This window comes from Pseudochaenichthys georgianus, chromosome 9, assembly GCF_902827115.2.
Source record: "Pseudochaenichthys georgianus chromosome 9, fPseGeo1.2, whole genome shotgun sequence".
NCBI classification, from domain to species: Eukaryota; Metazoa; Chordata; class Actinopteri; order Perciformes; family Channichthyidae; genus Pseudochaenichthys; species Pseudochaenichthys georgianus.
The window spans coordinates 46,900,786-46,918,311 of record NC_047511.1 but is presented as its reverse complement, the minus strand read 5'-3'; the positions used below and the strand labels follow the sequence as shown (position 1 = coordinate 46,918,311).

The 17,526-nt window shown below is 40.5% G+C and overlaps 1 protein-coding gene, 1 long non-coding RNA gene and 1 pseudogene across 2 annotated transcripts; all 3 read right to left on the bottom strand.

Annotated features, from left to right (window-relative positions):
* LOC117452653 (phosphatidate cytidylyltransferase 2-like) overlaps positions 1-17,526 on the bottom strand; it is a 148,450-nt pseudogene that overhangs the window by 124,300 nt on the left and 6,624 nt on the right.
* LOC139434515 (uncharacterized) lies at positions 1,212-10,356 on the bottom strand. Its single transcript, XM_071204457.1, has 2 exons — positions 9,901-10,356; positions 1,212-3,667 (listed from the first exon to the last, which is right to left on the bottom strand). The coding sequence occupies exons 1-2, from the start codon at positions 10,148-10,150 to the stop codon at positions 2,388-2,390; spliced, it is 1,530 nt and encodes a 509-aa protein (XP_071060558.1). The 5' UTR covers positions 10,151-10,356; the 3' UTR covers positions 1,212-2,387.
* Positions 15,079-15,944, bottom strand: LOC139434533 (uncharacterized). Its single transcript, XR_011643875.1, has 2 exons — positions 15,741-15,944; positions 15,079-15,176 (listed from the first exon to the last, which is right to left on the bottom strand). It is a non-coding gene; the product is annotated as an uncharacterized lncRNA (long non-coding RNA).

The following is a 17,526-nucleotide window of genomic DNA, read 5'->3' as shown; positions in this document are numbered from 1 at the left end:
CCCGTAGCACCGAATCCATCAGGCGCTGGAACATTTGAGCGGCGTTCTTGAGCCCAAATGGCATCCGCTGGAACTCGAAATGGCGTTATCACTGCCGTCTTGGGAACGTCCAGGGGATGCATGGGCACCTGGTGGTATCCGCGCACCAGGTCCACTTCACCAGCATACCGGCCAGATGTGCTGAAAAATCTTGAATGTGCGGCACCGGGTATCAGTCGGGTGTCGTTGAGGCGGCGGTAATCCCCGCACCGGCGCCAAAGACGTGCAGAGGAGAGGCCCAAGGACTGTCAGACCAGCAGATGATACCCAGGCGGTCCATGGTTGAAAACTCCGCCCTCGCTACTGCAAGCTTAGAAGGGTTCAACCGCCGGGCCCTGGTGTAGACTGGGGGACCTTCGGTGGTGACGTGGTGCTCCACCCCATGCTTGGTGGTGAGCGCGGAGAAGGTGGGTACGTCAGGTCTGGAAATTCTGCCAACAACCTGAGAAAAATGTCCGCTCCCGAAAGTGTGCCTGACAACCCATCGTACGCAGCCTTGCCAAGTGTACACATGAGGGAGGAAACGTCAAGGCATCAACCAAGCGTTTATTTTTTAACGTCCACCAGGAGTCCGTGAGCACATAAAAAGTCTGCCCCGAGGAGGGGAAAATAATAATAAATAATTTGTGTCATCACAAAATCCCAGTTGAACCGATGTCCTCCAATAAACAAACACATAGGCCTCACGCCGTACGTGCGAATGGGGCCGCCATTAGCCGTCGTCAACCGCGGTCCATACCCCCCACGAGCGACGCAGGAACAACACTCCGTTGAGCTCCTGTGTCACACAGAAACAAGCTTCCTCAGACTCTGTCGCTGACGAAGAGAAGCATCACGTTCAAATCCAGTTTTGGACAGTCTGCCGTGGTTCCATCCCATTTGAAAGTGTTGTTCGACGCTCGGCGTAACCCTCAGAGCACACTCAAACATCCAATCACAGAGTTTGAGGACTATCACGGGGTTTGTCAAGCGAAGCGGAGAGAATACTTACTTCCAGGTGTAATATTCTCTAAAGCAAATGAGCTGCTCAACAACATTTGTTATTGTTATCAAATTGGTTGCAGGTGGGTGAAATCAGGCTTAGGGAGTAACGTATTACATGTAACGGCATTAGGTCATCAGGATACAAAATAGACAAATGTATTCCCTTACAGTTACAGAAGCAAAAACAATCAGATAACGGGTACATTTATGTAAAACAGGGCTCATTAACAGGATAGCAATGATACAAAACATTTAGAAATAAAGAACAATACATCAAATCCTCCTATATCTCTTTATGGAAACGTGGAGCCCTCAATCCAAAGTAAAATGGTTCATCAACAGTCAGTGGTTAACGTTTAAATCAGAAAATCAGTATGACAAACATATTGTCCACTTATGTTCATTTAAGTCTAATATATGAATGTTGTGCGACAATGTTAAAGGTCCCATGTCATACTTTTCTGGTTATTACCCGTCCCCTTGTGTGTTATGAAGGTTTTTATGCATGCAATCTGAAATGCGTACCGTCACTTGTGTCACTAAGCGCATTTGCGTACCGATGTACTTGTGAAGTTTTTCCAGAAGGCGGATAAATTCGGTCTCCATGTGCACAGACAGGGCTGCTGTTAACGTCGGTCTGTACAACGAAATTGTGCCAAAATTACGCCAACCGGCTGCGGAGGGAGACTCACCCCCTTCACTGGAGAACTGTGCTAAAACAGCTGATCACAACTTTCACGCTCTGTGGTCACGACACGAAGTACTCCACTAGCCCCCCCAACCCCATCGACTTTCCTGTGAAGTACTCCACTTGCACCCCCCGTTGACGTTCGCGATACAGAGGGCTTCATCTAATAACTTTGAGTGGATCCAGAAGTTGGAGTACCAAACACTGACTCCAGGTACTCATCTGAGTATACCTCACTGAGAAAGTTATGTGCACCCCTGGTTATAAACCTTTTTCTTACTCAATATCAAGCCACACTTATTGTTTTCACTTCGGCTGTGAGTGTTTGTGTGTGCTCAGGATGAGTTTCACTATTTCTCTGTGTGTCGACGACCCGGAAGCCTGTCCGCTCCTCGCAGCGAGAATCGCAACGTCCCAACCAATCAGAGCACACTGGGCTCACAGGGAGGGGGGGGGGCAGGAGCTCCAACAAGCCGTTTAGGACAGAGAGTGAATCCACATGTTGTATGAGAAACCAATGTGAGTTTTGAAAATTGCACAATTTAAATCTATTCTAGTAGACCTCAACAATGGAAATATGATCAGTAGAAATGGCCATGACATGGGCCATTTAATCCAGTTAGACAGATTCTTCTCATGTGTGAACTGTCATAAGACTTATTCATTGTCCTCTCCATTAGCTTCCGATTTCCATGTGTTCAGCTGAGCTGCTGATTGGAGGCTCTGCCTCTCCATTATCCTCAGTTTGATTTTCATTAAGCTGTGAGAACTGACGACCAACACACTTGTGTCTTTTGAAATCACTATGCCATTTAAATCTTTTGTCACAAACATTGCAGCTGTATATTTCCTCTCCTGTATGGACTCTCATGTGTGCCTTTACATTTTCACTCCGTGAAAAAGCTTTGTTACAGACTGAGCAGCTAAATGGTTTCTTTCCTGTGTGGATTTGCATGTGTTGTTTTAAATGTTCACTCAATACAAAAGATTTGGTACAAACTAAGCAGCTAAAGGGTTTCTCTCCTGTGTGGATCCTCATGTGTGTCTTTAAATTTATATTCTGTGAAAAAGCTTTCTTACAGACTGAGCAGCTAAATGGTTTCTCTCCTGTGTGGACTCTCATGTGATCTTTTACATGTATATTACGTGAAAAAGCTTTCTTACAGACTGAGCAGCTAAATGGTTTCTCTCCTGTGTGGACTCTCATGTGTTCCTTTAAATGTCCACTCAGTGAAAAAGATCTCTTACAAACTGAGCAGCCAAATTGTTTCTTTACAGCACAGCAAAATTGTTTCTTTACAGCACTACGGCTTGAATCACTGACAGATTCTTTTCCATTCTTTAGTGATTGTGAGCCTGACGCAGGTTCTCTGGTCTCCTTCCAATCAGCACTGTCTTCAGTGTCAGGTTCAGAAGAGTCTTCACTGTCGGGTTCAGAAGAGTCTCCAGTGTCAGGTTCAGAAGAGTCTCCAGTGTCAGGTTCAGAAGAGTCTCCAGTGTCAGGTTCAGAAGAGTCTCCAGTGTCAGATTCAGAAGAGTCTCCAGTGTCAGGTTCAGAAGAGTCTCCAGTGTCAGGTTCAGAAGAGTCTCCAGTGTCGTCCTCAGTCTTTGGTTGTAAACTGCTCTCTGGACCTGAGTTCCTGGCTGGTTCTGGTCCTCGACAGTCATCTCCATCAGCTTCTGTTTCCAAGTGTTCCGTTTGTCTTTGATGAGGCTGTGAGGACTGAGGTTTCTCTTTATCATCTTCACTCTTCACAGGGTCAGGAGTGAAAGTGGACTTGGTGATATCAGCCTCCTCCAGCTCCTGAAGCTGATCTCCCTCCTGACTGATCCTGTGTTCCTCCTGTTCCTGCTTAATGTGTGAGGGGGGCTCTGGGTCCTCCTGGTCCAGACTGGTGCTCCACTCCTGCTGGTCAGGGAGAACCTCTTGTATAACCACCACCAGCTCCTGGACGTCTGAAGGTAATGGGAAACAGTCAAGAAAAAAACTGTTAAGTGTTAGCATTTAAAAAATCTAATCACCATTACAATGGAAGACATTTTGCAGCCCTAATGAATGCCTTTGTTGTTATAATTTCATATTATCTTTCTTAGTCACACTTAGTCTTTCTATTGTGTATTTTTGTTGGCTCAATTCACCTCATGTAGCCCAGCCCCTTTCCACTTCCAGTTAGAAATGAAAAAGGCTTTTTTCTTCTGGTTTAGCACTAGCTACAATGTAAACAATTAATTGTATTTGGGATCGTTCACAGATACACTACGCCTACAGTATAGAATGAAAATACTTTGTTACAAATTGAAATCTTGCATTCAAACCTTATTTAAGTAAAAGTATGCAAGTATCATCAGGACATTTTACAGCACCTTCTTATGTCATAGTAATGATGGTACAGTAAAATGTTCCATGTCAGTGTTTAATTTATGATATTTCTTGATTATTTTGTATGTTGCATTTTGCTGCTATACATGTTCAAAGTTGCGCTTGTATAAATGAGGGAACCTGCTAAATATTAAAATAGGTGTGTTTTTTCTATATACAGTACCAGTCAAAAGTTTGGACACACCTTCTCATCCAATGTTTTTTGGTTATTTGAATTTGTTTCTACTTTGTAGATTTATACTGAATACATCAAAACTATGTAAGAACACATGGAATTATCTAGTTTTAAAAAAAAAAGTGTTAAAAAAAAAAATCCAGAATATGATTTTTATTTTAGATTCTTTAAAGTAGCCCCCTTTTGCCTTGATGACAGCTTTGCACACTCTCGGCTTCTTTCAGTCATGAGGTTGTCACCTGGAATGGTTTTCAATTAACATGTGAGCCTTGTCAAGAGTCAATGTGTAGAATTACTTAACTTCTTAATGTGTTTGAGACCATCAGTTGTGTTGTGCAGAGGTAGGGTTAGTGCACAGAAGAAAGCCCTATTTGACTACTGTTGTAATCCATATTATGGCAAGAACCACTCAACTCAAAGAGAAACGACCATCCATCATCACAAGAAATGAAGGCCAGTCGATCCGGAAAATGTGAAGAACTTTGAATGTATCCTCATGTGCAGTCGCGAAAACCATCGAACGCTATGATGAAACTGGCTCTCATGAGGACCCCCACGGGAAAGGAAGAGCAAGAGTTACCTCTGCTGCAGAGGAGATAAATACATCAGAGCCTCAGCCTCAGAAACCGCAAATGAAAGCACCTCAGATTAGAGCCCACATAAATGATCACAGAGCTCAAGGAGCAGACAATCTCAACATCCACTGTTCAGAGGAGACTGCGTGAATCAGGCCTTCTTGGTCCAATTGCTGTAAAGATCCACTACTGAGAATGAACAAGAAGAAGAAGAGAATTCTTTGGGCCAAGAAACACAAGGATTGGACATTAGACAGTGAAAATCTGTACTTTGGTCTGATCGGTCCAAATTAGAGATTTTTGGGTCCAACCTCTGTGTCTTTGTGAGACGCAGAGAAGGTGAGCGGATGGTTTGCACGAGTGGTTCCCACCGTGAAGCATGGAGGAGGAGGTGAGAGGGCTTTGCTGGTGTCACTGTTGGTGATTTATTCAGAATTCAAGGCACCCTTAACCAGCATGGCTACCACAGCAAAATATAAATCATATTCTAGATTTGTTAACACTTTTTTGTTTACTAGATCATTCCATATGTGTTCTTTTACAGTTTTGATGCCTTCAGTATTCATCTATAAAGTAGAAACAATTTAAATAAATAACTTCGAATAAGAAGATATGTCCAAACTTTTGACTTCGTCTAATACTAGTGTACATGTCTCTCAAAATATATATTCTGTGTATATATACAGAATATATTATAAATTAGGGCTGTCAAAAAAAAGTTAACACCACTAATTATTTTAAGGCATTTGTATTTTTTGTCCTGGAGTTTAAAATACCATCTACAAGCTGATGCTGACCGCCCCGCTCCTGCCGTCCGCTTGCGGCAGACCACATTTCCATGCTCACCGGCAGCGACTGGCCATCGGGAGGACCGGGAGGGTGTATGTGTGGTGCGAGCGAGAGAGAGACCTTACGTGTATTGTTAGCATCTGGTGCTAGCTAGCTGCACTAACGGATATAAGGAGCTGTTTGAAAGAACAGAGCAACATTTCGCCGACAAATGCGCCGAGCACTTGACTTTATGCAGGTAGCCAAACAGTGGGACATTGTACGAAAAGTCAGCACACATAGGCTCGAGATACACTTTTTGTTATATTCCATGGAATGCTCTTAACATCCCGATAGCAATGAATATCTTCAGTGCTTTGACAAAAAATCCATAAAAAAAACGTCATCTGTGGAAGCCGTGGCGCTGTAAAAAGCACGACCAATCATTTTAGCCGACTCGGCTAAAATAACTGGATGGCCTACCTCCCTGTCAGCCTTCCACCTGTGCACAAACTTATCTCGTGCCCTCATTGGTCATGTGCGCGTTCGTGTGTGTTGGAGGAGGGGCTCTGTAAGGAAGTGGCAGATTTTTTCCAACTGTGTATTTTCAAATTCTAGCGCACTCGAGCTGGTTTCTCCAAAATTACCAACCCCACCTTTAATGACCTTTGTACTAGTTCCCCTATTATTCATCAAGTAACATTTTAGATGTGTTTAATTTATCATTGAACATATTTATTCATTGATTTGCTTATCAATTATTCTCCCGCAATTTGAATTAATCCAAAGTGTTGTTTTTATTTGTTTTTATACACATTTAAAAAGAAAAGGTGAATAAATAAGCAACACACACACACACACACACACACACACACACACACACACACACACACACACACACACACGGAGGAGATGGCGGAGAGAACTAAGCGTTCCAAGGTGTGGTTAAACTGTAACCGTCTCGATGTGGACAATGCTCGTTACCAAAAGTGCAATAAGAGTTTAGCATGTAAGGGCGGTGTAGGTGCCATAATGCTACTTAGCCCAAATTCATTATTTGTATTATTATTATTTGTTTGTGTCACTTTTATTTGTTTGTTGAGCACTTCCGGTAATTGTCACATGGGTGTGGTTTGTCTATTTAAGTCACCTGTTTTATGTCGAGTGGGGTGACAGTGGGTGAGCGTGTGCTGACATTTTTTCTGTTGAGCGTTTTGTCCATAGTTACTATGCTATGATATTGTTTATTAAATATCCTTAAAACTATATGGCTTCAATATGGACTTTCTCTTTGATAACGCGTCACCGTTTATAGCCAAGTTTAACCTCTCTGCGACTCAAACGTAACTGGGGATTGAGCCGCCACAGGCGGTAACACGAGCAAATTGTCTAAACATCTTGCAAACGTGCACCACATTCAGACGGAGAAATGCACCGACTGTCTTTCTAGTAGCTCTGTAGCCCCATCCACGAGTAACTTTTCCATGTCAGGTATTATGTATGCTAGCAGCAACACACAGAGTTAAATAAATATACAAACATGGGTTAATGATTAGAGGTAACTGAGTTATTTATTTTGTTAAAGTTTCAGCTATTCTGTCATCAGATTATTTCATATGATTTGTTAAAACATTGTTGTTTCTTTTGATGTGAAATATTATGTATTTAATTTAAATAAAAAGCAATGTTAGTTTGTTAAGTTAGTTTACCTTTTTTTACTCCAAAAGAACCGATAAAAGTACCGTTAATAGGACCGGATCGATAAAAGTAGTACCGTTAAAGCCTTAATGATACCCATCCCCCCCCTCTCTCTCTGTGTGTGTGTGTGTGTGTGTGTGTTTCCCAATGGCCTGGCCTATCTGCAGCCCTGACGCTGAACTTATGTGCTTGGGTCTATGACCCCTGTACCTGCCTAGAGAGTTTGGGAATATCATTCTCTGCACTATTGTTTTGGTTGTGTGTGATTTAATTAATTTGTTTTATTTATTATATATCATTTATATATTTTAATATTATTTTACATTTCATTTGCCATGTTCAATAAAAAGTTATGTTTGAAAGTATGTACTTGAATTATTATTATTATATATTATCATTATGTCAGTGGTCTAAAATGGTCTTACAACAGTGCCGACAATATTATCGTTTATCGCAATAATTTCCAGGAAAATGTATCGTCCAACAAAATTAATTATCGTGACAGGCCTAATCTAATACCTACCTACAAAACGGTTCTCAAGCGTAGTAATAATGCAAGATTTCTTTTCAGCACTGTAGCCAGGCTGACAGAGAGCCACAGCTCGATTGAGCCTTCTATTCCCATAGCACTCAGTAGCAATGATTTTATGTGCTTTTTTAATGATAGAATTGTTACTCTTAGAAACAAAATCAATGACCTCTTGCCTTTGACCAGTATAGTGTTATCAACAGCTCCCGGAAATGTAAGATCTAATATTACACTAGATAGTAAACTAGAATCAGGGTTTCCCACACATAGACTATACTTGGGCGGGCCGCCCAGGTATATTAACGGCGGCCCAAGTATATTTCGCGACCCATTTAGGTATTTTATTCGTCCGTGACCACGACGCCATCTGCGATGGATTAACTTGTGGACAATGATCCCTCGCTCCCTTGCACTGATCTCGCCTCCTTCTGGCCTGTTAAGTGGCCTGCCTCACACAGGGTGACTGGCTGTCTACATGATGTGGCCTGCTGACATGGCCACTGTCATACAGATCATAAATCAAAGCCCTTGATTGGTCTCTGTGTGTCATTCAAGCTCGGGATAAGCTCAGCTCAGGTGAGGTAAAGGACTCTCTGAGTGTTTAGATAGTTAACTTAGTCTAAGTTCTCAGTGGGTCTCAAACGGTGTGGTCACCAGTTATGTAAACACATATTAAGGTGAAAAAAGGTAAGATACACTTTTAAAACTTGTTGAGAGAAAACTAGTCTTTGCTGCTGCCTCAAAGAGGAGCAGGGGGAGAGGAGGGAGACAGGAGAGGCTGATTCAGGAGCACAGACACACTCACAACTATAAATGAACCAAAAATAAATTAATAAACAAGTTTCAGTGTTTTTTTCATATTGGAAATGGTATGTTATTGGTTATGGCCATGATTTTATGATTATTGAAATGTATACAGTTCTGTTTAATATAGGTGTTTCCATAGATCTGTATATTTTCCCCTCAAAATGCACCAGATTGATGCATTCAACTCCAAAATAAAATCTTACCGGGGGGGGGCATAGAGGATTTGAGGTCGACCCCCACTAAAAATCACATGGATAGGTTCCTAAATACATTTATAAATACATTTATTTTTTTAAATAGTAACCCATTTCCATATGTTCATGTGTGGGTAGTAGATTTAAACTAGAGGGCTATCATTATGGGCCCTGCCTGTACCTGTTCGCTCTGCCATCGCGTGATGGGTCTGCTAACAAGCGACCAACAGAAAGGTTAATGTTGTTGCACGTCACCTCACCAGCCTAAGGCACACCTGTGCAATAATCATGCTGTCTAATCAGCATCTTGATATGCCACATCTGTGAGGTGGGATGGATTATCTCGGCAAAGGAGAAGTGCTCACTATCTCAGATTTGTGAACAATATTTGAGAGAAATGGTTATTTTGTGTTTATAGAAAATGTTTTAGATCTTTGAGCTCATCACATGAAAAATGAGAGCAAAAACAAAAGTGTTGCATTTATATTTGTGTTCAGTGTAAATGAATAAACAAGTGATTTTTAATATTGGATATGGTATGTTATTGGTTATGGCCATGTTCTTATGATTCTTGAAATGTATACAGTTCTGTTCATATAGGTGTTTCCATAAAGCTAGTCTCTTTATTTTTCTCTCAAAGTGCACCAGATTGATGCATTTAACTCCCCCCCCCCCCCTAGAGGATTTGAGGTCCACCCCCACTTAAAATCACATGGACAGGTTCCTAAATACGTTTTAAAAAATGTTTAAATAGTAACCCATGTGCATATATTTATTTGTGTGTCGTAGATTTAAACTATAGGGCTATCACTATGGGCAGCAACGCTGTAAATACTCACGACTAAATCCAACAAAATGGCACAAAAGAAGTGTATAATTCCCGGCCTGACTTATTGTCCCAGTCCGGCCTTGTGTGTGTGTGTGTGTGTATGTGTGCGTACGCACATATAGACCCCCATATAGCTCAGTTTATAACTCAAACCCTGGTCTAAAGTGCTATGAAAGAGTCTAAAGTGTTATTAATGTGATAATAAAGTGTTACTGAAGAGTAAATGGAACAGACCTGCTCTGTGTATCCGAAGATGAGGCTGTAAAACAGCGTCCAGTAGTGTATGGAGTCTCTCGTTCTCCACTTTGGAAAGAGACAGCTCCTCCTCGAGCTCTGCTATCGTTTTTTCAAACAGAGCAAATATCTCGTCAGCAGCAGCAGTGAATCGCTGCTTCTTCAACGACAGCAGCATTTGGACTTTACTCATGTGTACTAGATCACCTTTTCCTGAAAACTCCGTTAAACACACCGTTTCTCTCTCCATCAAACTCTCAATCTGACTAGTGTTGCTAACGTGTTTCCAGCTAGCATGCTAAGCTAGCTCCTTTAGTCCGAGGTAAACGCTTCAGAAAAAAGAGCACAGAGTCTATTCGGAGGTTTATCCAGACACACAGATGATGGATCAGTAGTGCTAGAGCTCACACACACTTTCTCAGGAACACAGAGAGAGAGAGAACCTGAGCGACGACACGCCACATGGATCCAGGTTAGAAAGAGACGGGAACTTCACTTCCGGTGAAGCTCCTCCTTCTTCTCTCAGTTTGTTGGCGGATTGCAAACAACTTTAAGGTGCATACCGCCACCTACTCTACATGAGTGTGAATCATCATATCATTCCATCTCTTATCTCATGGACGTATATAGGCTATCTATGATCTAATCAAAAATAAATAAATAAACAAAAAACATAAATAAATAAAACAAAACAACAATCTATGATCTATTTTAACCAAATGTTAATTTATTTTTCCTCTCCCAGTTTCCCTCAGAAAGGTAAACAGTGCCTTTCTGGTAGCTCTTAAGGCCCTGACACACCTACCCGATTTTGGGAGTCAGAGGCAGTCGGGCATTTGCGGTGCCCTACTCAGGTGTGTCCCGCACATAGACTGTATATATAAATGGACATAGTGTCCGTGACGTCACCCATAGGATTCTGCATAGTTGCCAAGAAGCCCTTAGTAGGCGGAGTCGGCCACTAACGGCTCGACAGTGACGTCAGAGTTCAACTCCCGCCTGTTCCAGCCTGCTCCAAATAAGAGCAAAGAGGCGGGACCTGCTGCCACCGAGCTGGAAGTTCCAGAGCTAGCTGAAGCTATCAAGCTAAGCTATCATGCTCCCCATCTGCACACTGCCGTGGCATTTTACGTTTTACGGACATGAAACTATTCAGCAAAACTATAAATAATAATCTAAGTTATTGAGTTCTTAGCATAATACTTCAGAATCTTAAAACCCCTTAATGTTTGTATGCAATTGTGCTAAATTCAACACTGGAATCAAGCAAATATTAATATGTTTGCATGACATTAGTTATTTGTATTTTGATATCACTTAACTATACGTTTGATACATTTAAGTCAAGCTAAGGTACATGTGATGGTAGCTAGTTAGTGCTCTTACCTGTGAGGCCTCCTCCAAATAACATAATAACCAGACTGTATAATTAAAACTAAGTACCAGTTCTCATTTCATTTAATTTCAAACCTTTATTTATACAGATAAATCCCATTGAGATCATTGATCTCTTTTTCAAGGGAGACCTGCTCAAGTAGTTCCACATGAAACATAAAAACATAAACAGAACAACAAAAGGACATCATACAGCATCATTTACATAATTATCCACATAAGCAGGTACCAATAGCTTCCGATTGACTAGCATCCAACCGAGCTTTACAAATATTTAGTGGCACCAGATTGTTCAGTTTCCATTTAATTTGCAGACTATTCCAAGACAGAGGAGCTGCGCATCTAAAAGCTGTCTTCCCTAAGACAGTCCTAGCAGTTGGCACATTTAATAAAACCACTGCATTCGATCTCAGGCAGTAGCCACTTACAATTCTCCGAGAGATCAGGGAGCAGATATAAGATGGAAGTTTCCCTAACATGGCTTTGTATATAAAGATGTACCAGTGACTGAGCCTCCGTACAGTTAGTGAAAGCAAACCAGCCCTTGCATACAGGGTACAGTGATGGGTTAATGCTTTACAGTTTGTCACAAATCTCAGTTCACTGTGATACGCAGCATCTAACTTGACCAGGCAATTGGCAGGTGCATTCATATAGACCAGATCCCCATAGTCCAGCACAGGTAAAAAGGTCACAGTGACTAGCCTTTTCCTGGCCTCAAGCGAGAAACAGGACTTGTTCCTGTAGAAGAAACCTAGCCTAACCCTCAGTTTTTTTAGCAGGTTATTGACATGAAGTTTAAAAGTGAGACAATCATCAAGCCAGATACCAAGGTATTTGTAACAGGCAACAACTTCAAGTGTTGTTCCTTGCGTAGTTACAATATCTAAAACAGGCTGGTCTCTTTTTTGCTTTTGAAAAGAGCATTACCTTGGTTCTATCCACATTTAAAAGAAGCTTTAATTCAGAGAGCTGAGTCTGAATAGTGTTAAAAACAGCCTGTAATTTAACAGCAGCCTCTTTAATGGAGGGACCTGCACAATACATCACAGTATCATCCGCATACAAATGTAAAGTAGCTTCATCCACATTATCACCTACGCTGTTAATATATATGGAGAATAAAAGTGGTCCTAAAACAGAACCTTGTGGTACACCATTATAAATGTGTAACCACTCAGAAGACAGTCCATCAAAATGAACACATTGGGACCTTTAAGAGAGGTAGTTCACAAACCACCCCACTGCATGGCTGGATATGCCTATACTGAGTAGCCTCTGCTTTAAGATGCTATGATCAACGGTGTCAAACGCTTTGGAAAGGTCAATAAACAGAGCTGCACAACTCTGCTTATTATCTAAAATACTAGTAATGTCATTTACCACTTTCATCGTGGCAGTGATGGTGCTGTGTTTCTTTCTAAATCCTGACTGATGTTTAGACAGGATATCATTTATAGATAAAAACTCCTTTACTTGTTCACTCACAAGTCGTTCGAGCACCTTAGCCAGAACTGACAATTTAGAGATTGGCCTATAGTTATTTAAAATAGTTGCCTCCCCTCCTTTCAGTAAAGGAAACACATAAGCAGACTTCCATACTTTTGGAATTGCATTTGTGCTGAGGGAGAGCTTAAAAAGAGAAGTAAGAGGTGGAGCAATCAAATCTGCAGCTATCTTTAAAAAGAAAGGTTCTAAGTTGTCTGGGCCAGCCAGTTTGCTAGGATCTAACTTGGATAATGCTTCATGAACAATACCAATAGTTAAAGGAGTAACACTGAAAGAGTTTTCCAGACCACATTGTTCAGAGTCAAGGATTGGAGCGTTCACAGAAGCAGAAGTACAGTCAGTGACAGAATCAAACATAGAGCCACAAGACACAAAATGCTTATTAAAGCAATTTAGCCCTGTCTGATATAGTGCCAGATGCTGTGGTAAGGCACGGAGGTAGCTCATTTGGGATATCACCATGGAAATCGATGTTATGGCTTTCCAACATTTCCTAGGATTATTCAGGTTTTCTGTGGTAACCGACAAATAGTACTTTGATTTAGCACTTTTTATTTGAGATGTGAAGCTATTTGTTAGCTGCCTAAAACGTAGCCATTCTACCTCTGAGCCTGATTTCCTAGCCTTAGCCCAAGCATTATTTCTCTCATGAAGTAGATTGGACAGTTTAGCAGAAAACCAGGGATTGTTTCGTCTCTTCACTCTAAATTTACGCAGAGGTGCATGTCTATCTATAATTTTCATAAATCCAAGATAAAAATAAGACCATGCAGTTTCTACATCAGCATACAGATTGATTTTACCCCAATCAAAATCAAACAGATCATGTAAAAAACCCTGCTCCACAAAGTGTTTTTTGTCTCTCTTTGTGATGATACGTGGTTTAACCTTTTGGACCTTAGTGTCTAGATCCTTGACTTTAGACAAACAATACAAAAGAAAACATGTAATTAAAGACCAATCTTTATTTGAATGTGCCTCTTAACCCAATATAGATTGTGTGAACAGTGATGGAGACACAGAGGAGCCTCCTTATGAAGAGGATTTGGATGATGGAGTGAGTGGAAAAGGCTCAGAAAATAATTTCCAACGGGAGATATGTTCTTCATTGCAAATACAAGTGGACCCTGGATGAAGGGAAGGACGGAAAAGGATTGGTCAGCTCTGTGAGCCCCATATGAAGACCAGTGTCATGGAGAGACCGGTTTGAAGATCCGCCTGCTCCTGGATGCAGCAGCCTAGCATCATGAACATTTATTCTTTGTTTCTTTAGACTATTTTTCTTTCTCTCCATTTCTTTTCCAGGAAGCTGTTGCCTGAAAACTATGCAGATGATTATTTGTATGGATAGGATAAATATGGAGTATAGCTCCATTTATATATATTTAAGTAATTGTGTGTTTACACTGGCCACAATTAGGGGCCGGAATGTTGGAGCTATATATCTCTTTATATTATTTAATAGTTTAACATTTATTTTCTTGCTGTTTATAGTGTTTATTATTATCATTTATTTATATGTATTCTTAATTAGCGTCATAAGTTAAAGTAGTTTCTATGCTTTTATTTTGAAGGCATGTTTTGGGCACTGGGGGTGATTAGAGCACCTGGTGTAATTGTATATATTGGAGAGAGGTGGGTTGTGGGAGCAAGAGCACTAGTAGGCAAACGGTTTTTTTATCAGGGTTTTTCCAACCACAAGAAAGGAAAGCCATAGGAAAGGCTTAAAGGAACCAACCATAGGAAACCTGTTCATTGTCAATGATATTGGATCATAATAAATGCACAACGGAGAATCTTGTCTGGACCTGGATCATTGCCCTGCGTAAGATCCGCTAACTAGTGCCTCAGCGGCTGTTAAGTTATCTGTTTTAGTTCTATATGATTTTGGCCGCTACACCTAGTCTGTCACTTTATTTGACTAAATGTGTTTACTTATACATTTAGTAGGTTTACACCTTCTGTCCATATGTCCTTTTTATTTAAAACATTTGATTAACTTTTGGTTCACATTTCAATAAATTGTATTTGTATTTATATTCCTTTCGTCCATTATTCTTACTGAAAATGTTAGATTACACATTCACATCTGACTGAAGATTGGCCCCATTTATTTGTGACGTTGCAAACTCTGCGGTACAAGGCACAAGTTATGTGAAGCTCATAAAGTGAGGCAAATATAAATAATTAGCTGATGGAGTGTATATGTGGAAATAGGTGCATTCGATCAGCTGACTGTTTTTACAATAAAAGTAATTTCTTAGTGTACTGGTCTTAAAATCTCATAACATCAGCTTTTAATGTTCCTCTTGGATGTTCTTCTTGACCCTCAGAGAAGGAGAAGATGTCGTGTCTTTCAGGCATGTCCTTTCCTAACAAAATTACATAAACATAACACATATTATTGCAGAACAACTGTGTTATTTATGAAAGCGGTGTGTTTGTGTGTTTAGGGGCTGTAGATATAATTATTTTGTAATTGTAATGTTTTTTTTTTATTTCAACAGTGAGCTACAAAGACTATCAGATTATGAATGAACAGTATGAAGCTCATCAACATTGAAATATATGGTATTATCAAAATAATATTGAACTGTTATCAAAACGTAGTGCAACTGTAGAAGCTTGCTCTGTTGTCTCACTGAAAGAATAACTTTTACCACGTTTTTTACAGATAATATTGAGATAAATAGTAGCAGTTCTCACTATGTGTTAAATATCTTTGCCTTCAATACATTAAATTAGAAAGCTGACAAAATCATAGTGCTTGTTAACATCTAAATGTGACTTTTTGCATGGAAAAAACCCTCAACTTAACTGATGTGTAGGTGATCTAGTATTGTTTAATGGAATGTGTATTCAAGTCAATACTTAATTTATTTAAACCAATATCTTTCTTGATTCTTTGTACAATATGAAAAAAAGAGTCTTTGTACCTGTGCTGAAGTTCACTGCTGTGAGGAGTCCAGTTCTGTCTCTCACTCTCTGGTCCAGCCTGTCTGCATCACCTGGACACCTTAAACAAACAGATATATATGTAAAGTACCATGTGTACAAACAATATAACTGATTATCTTCTGTTGAACATGTTGGATTGTGTATTGTCCGAGTCAGGGTCCTTTTTATTTTACTGTAACTTTGGAAGTTGTGTTACCAATGCTTACTGTTTATTTGATACCCATTTGGTAATGCAATTAATAAAAACAACAAGATTTGGGTTCGTTCTTCAGATGACTGTGACCTTAATGTGTAAGCTCAATAATGAACTCCAGCTCAACCAACCATATTGTAATATCTACATAATCATCTTGAAATATGACATTAATAATTGTAATATACACATCTTATTGTGAGGTTGATTTCACATACACTACTTCGACGTTTACTTGTCTACATACTTGAGCATAGCCAATTTAAATTAACCTTAGCGATGCATACAGTTCCTATCTACATAATAAAATATATCTCTAAGTTACAAGGATGACCTTATTTTATCAACCTCAAACAGAAGCCGTTTGTTCAACAGTATTATCCCACTTAACGTCTATTTCGTTTGAACCTTTATATATACAGTCTATTATTTTAACTTGGAGGCTACGATTAGCATCGTTAGCACCGATGTAGCCACCACTCGCTACACGCTAACCCAAGCCTTGACATTCATTACGTAGCTGATTAAAATCATTAACACATAAATAAAGCACTCGAATTTCACTTACCGCAAAACCGCATTCATGCACCGTCTGTTTTAACCGCAGAGCGAGTCACAATAGTCCAATATATAAGCATGAAGAACAAACAACTACGGCCGGCTTCAAGTTGTGTTTCCTGGATGAACTGAGCAGGCAGAGTCCCTCTAGCTAGCATCACGGAGCTGCTAGCAGAGAAACAAGAAGCTAACAGCAGTCACTTGACAGAGCCGTCACTCAATGTGACCACGCCCTAATTTATGCAAACACGTTAAGACCTAATATAAATAAAAGGGTCGTGTTAGAAAACAATTCACTCACAGATCCATAATCATGAAGGTGGAATCTAACTATATCGATAATAAAATGTATGGAGCCAGGGGTAGAAACATGTTTTTTTTTCTGCTGTAAAATTGGGCATTTTGACATGGGGGCCAATATATGAACTGCAGTGTGTGGCACTTCCGTATTGGCGTCCCGGCTCTTCCCCAGAGTTTGCCCCTTGGTCCCGCACCGTCGTTGCTTTACGGCACATTTTCACGGGAGGCCGTGGGAGGCCAAAGAAAGTCGGGACAAAGAAATCACTCTGATTGGCTGTTCAGCTTAGCGAGTCAGTGCATGAGAAGCGAAGCGGAAGTGAGGGACCAAAACAAACGATTAAGAAGGCACACACAGACGGTTAATCTTTTTCATTTTTATCTCACCTGGACGGAAGAGTTTCTTTTTTATGTTTACATGTTTTCGATCGACGAGAGAGAGAGTGAAAATGGAACCCAGACGCTATTTGTTGTTTGTTTATATCACACAGCCTGTTCTTCTTCTCTCGGTGTATAGTCTGTCTTCCGGTTGTTGGTTCTTTTGAATGACGAATACACAATACCGCTGCCTGCTGGTAAGGACAGTTATTGCCACTCATCAACTGAAGTCTTTGCGGTGTGTTCGTAGCCGACGCAGGCGACGTAGAGGATGTACAAGTCGGGACGCCTTCGGTACGCGTTCTTTGGTCTCAGGTTGGTGTGTAGCAGCCTTTACT

Coding starts and splice junctions, on each gene's coding strand:
- LOC139434515 (XM_071204457.1), bottom strand. CDS start 10,150: ATGGAGAGAGAAACGGTGTGTTTAACGGAGTTTTCAGGAAAAGGTGAT. Junction 3,668..9,900: donor TCTTCGGATACACAGAGCAG/GTCTGTTCCATT, acceptor CATTACCTTCAG/ACGTCCAGGAGCTGGTGGTG.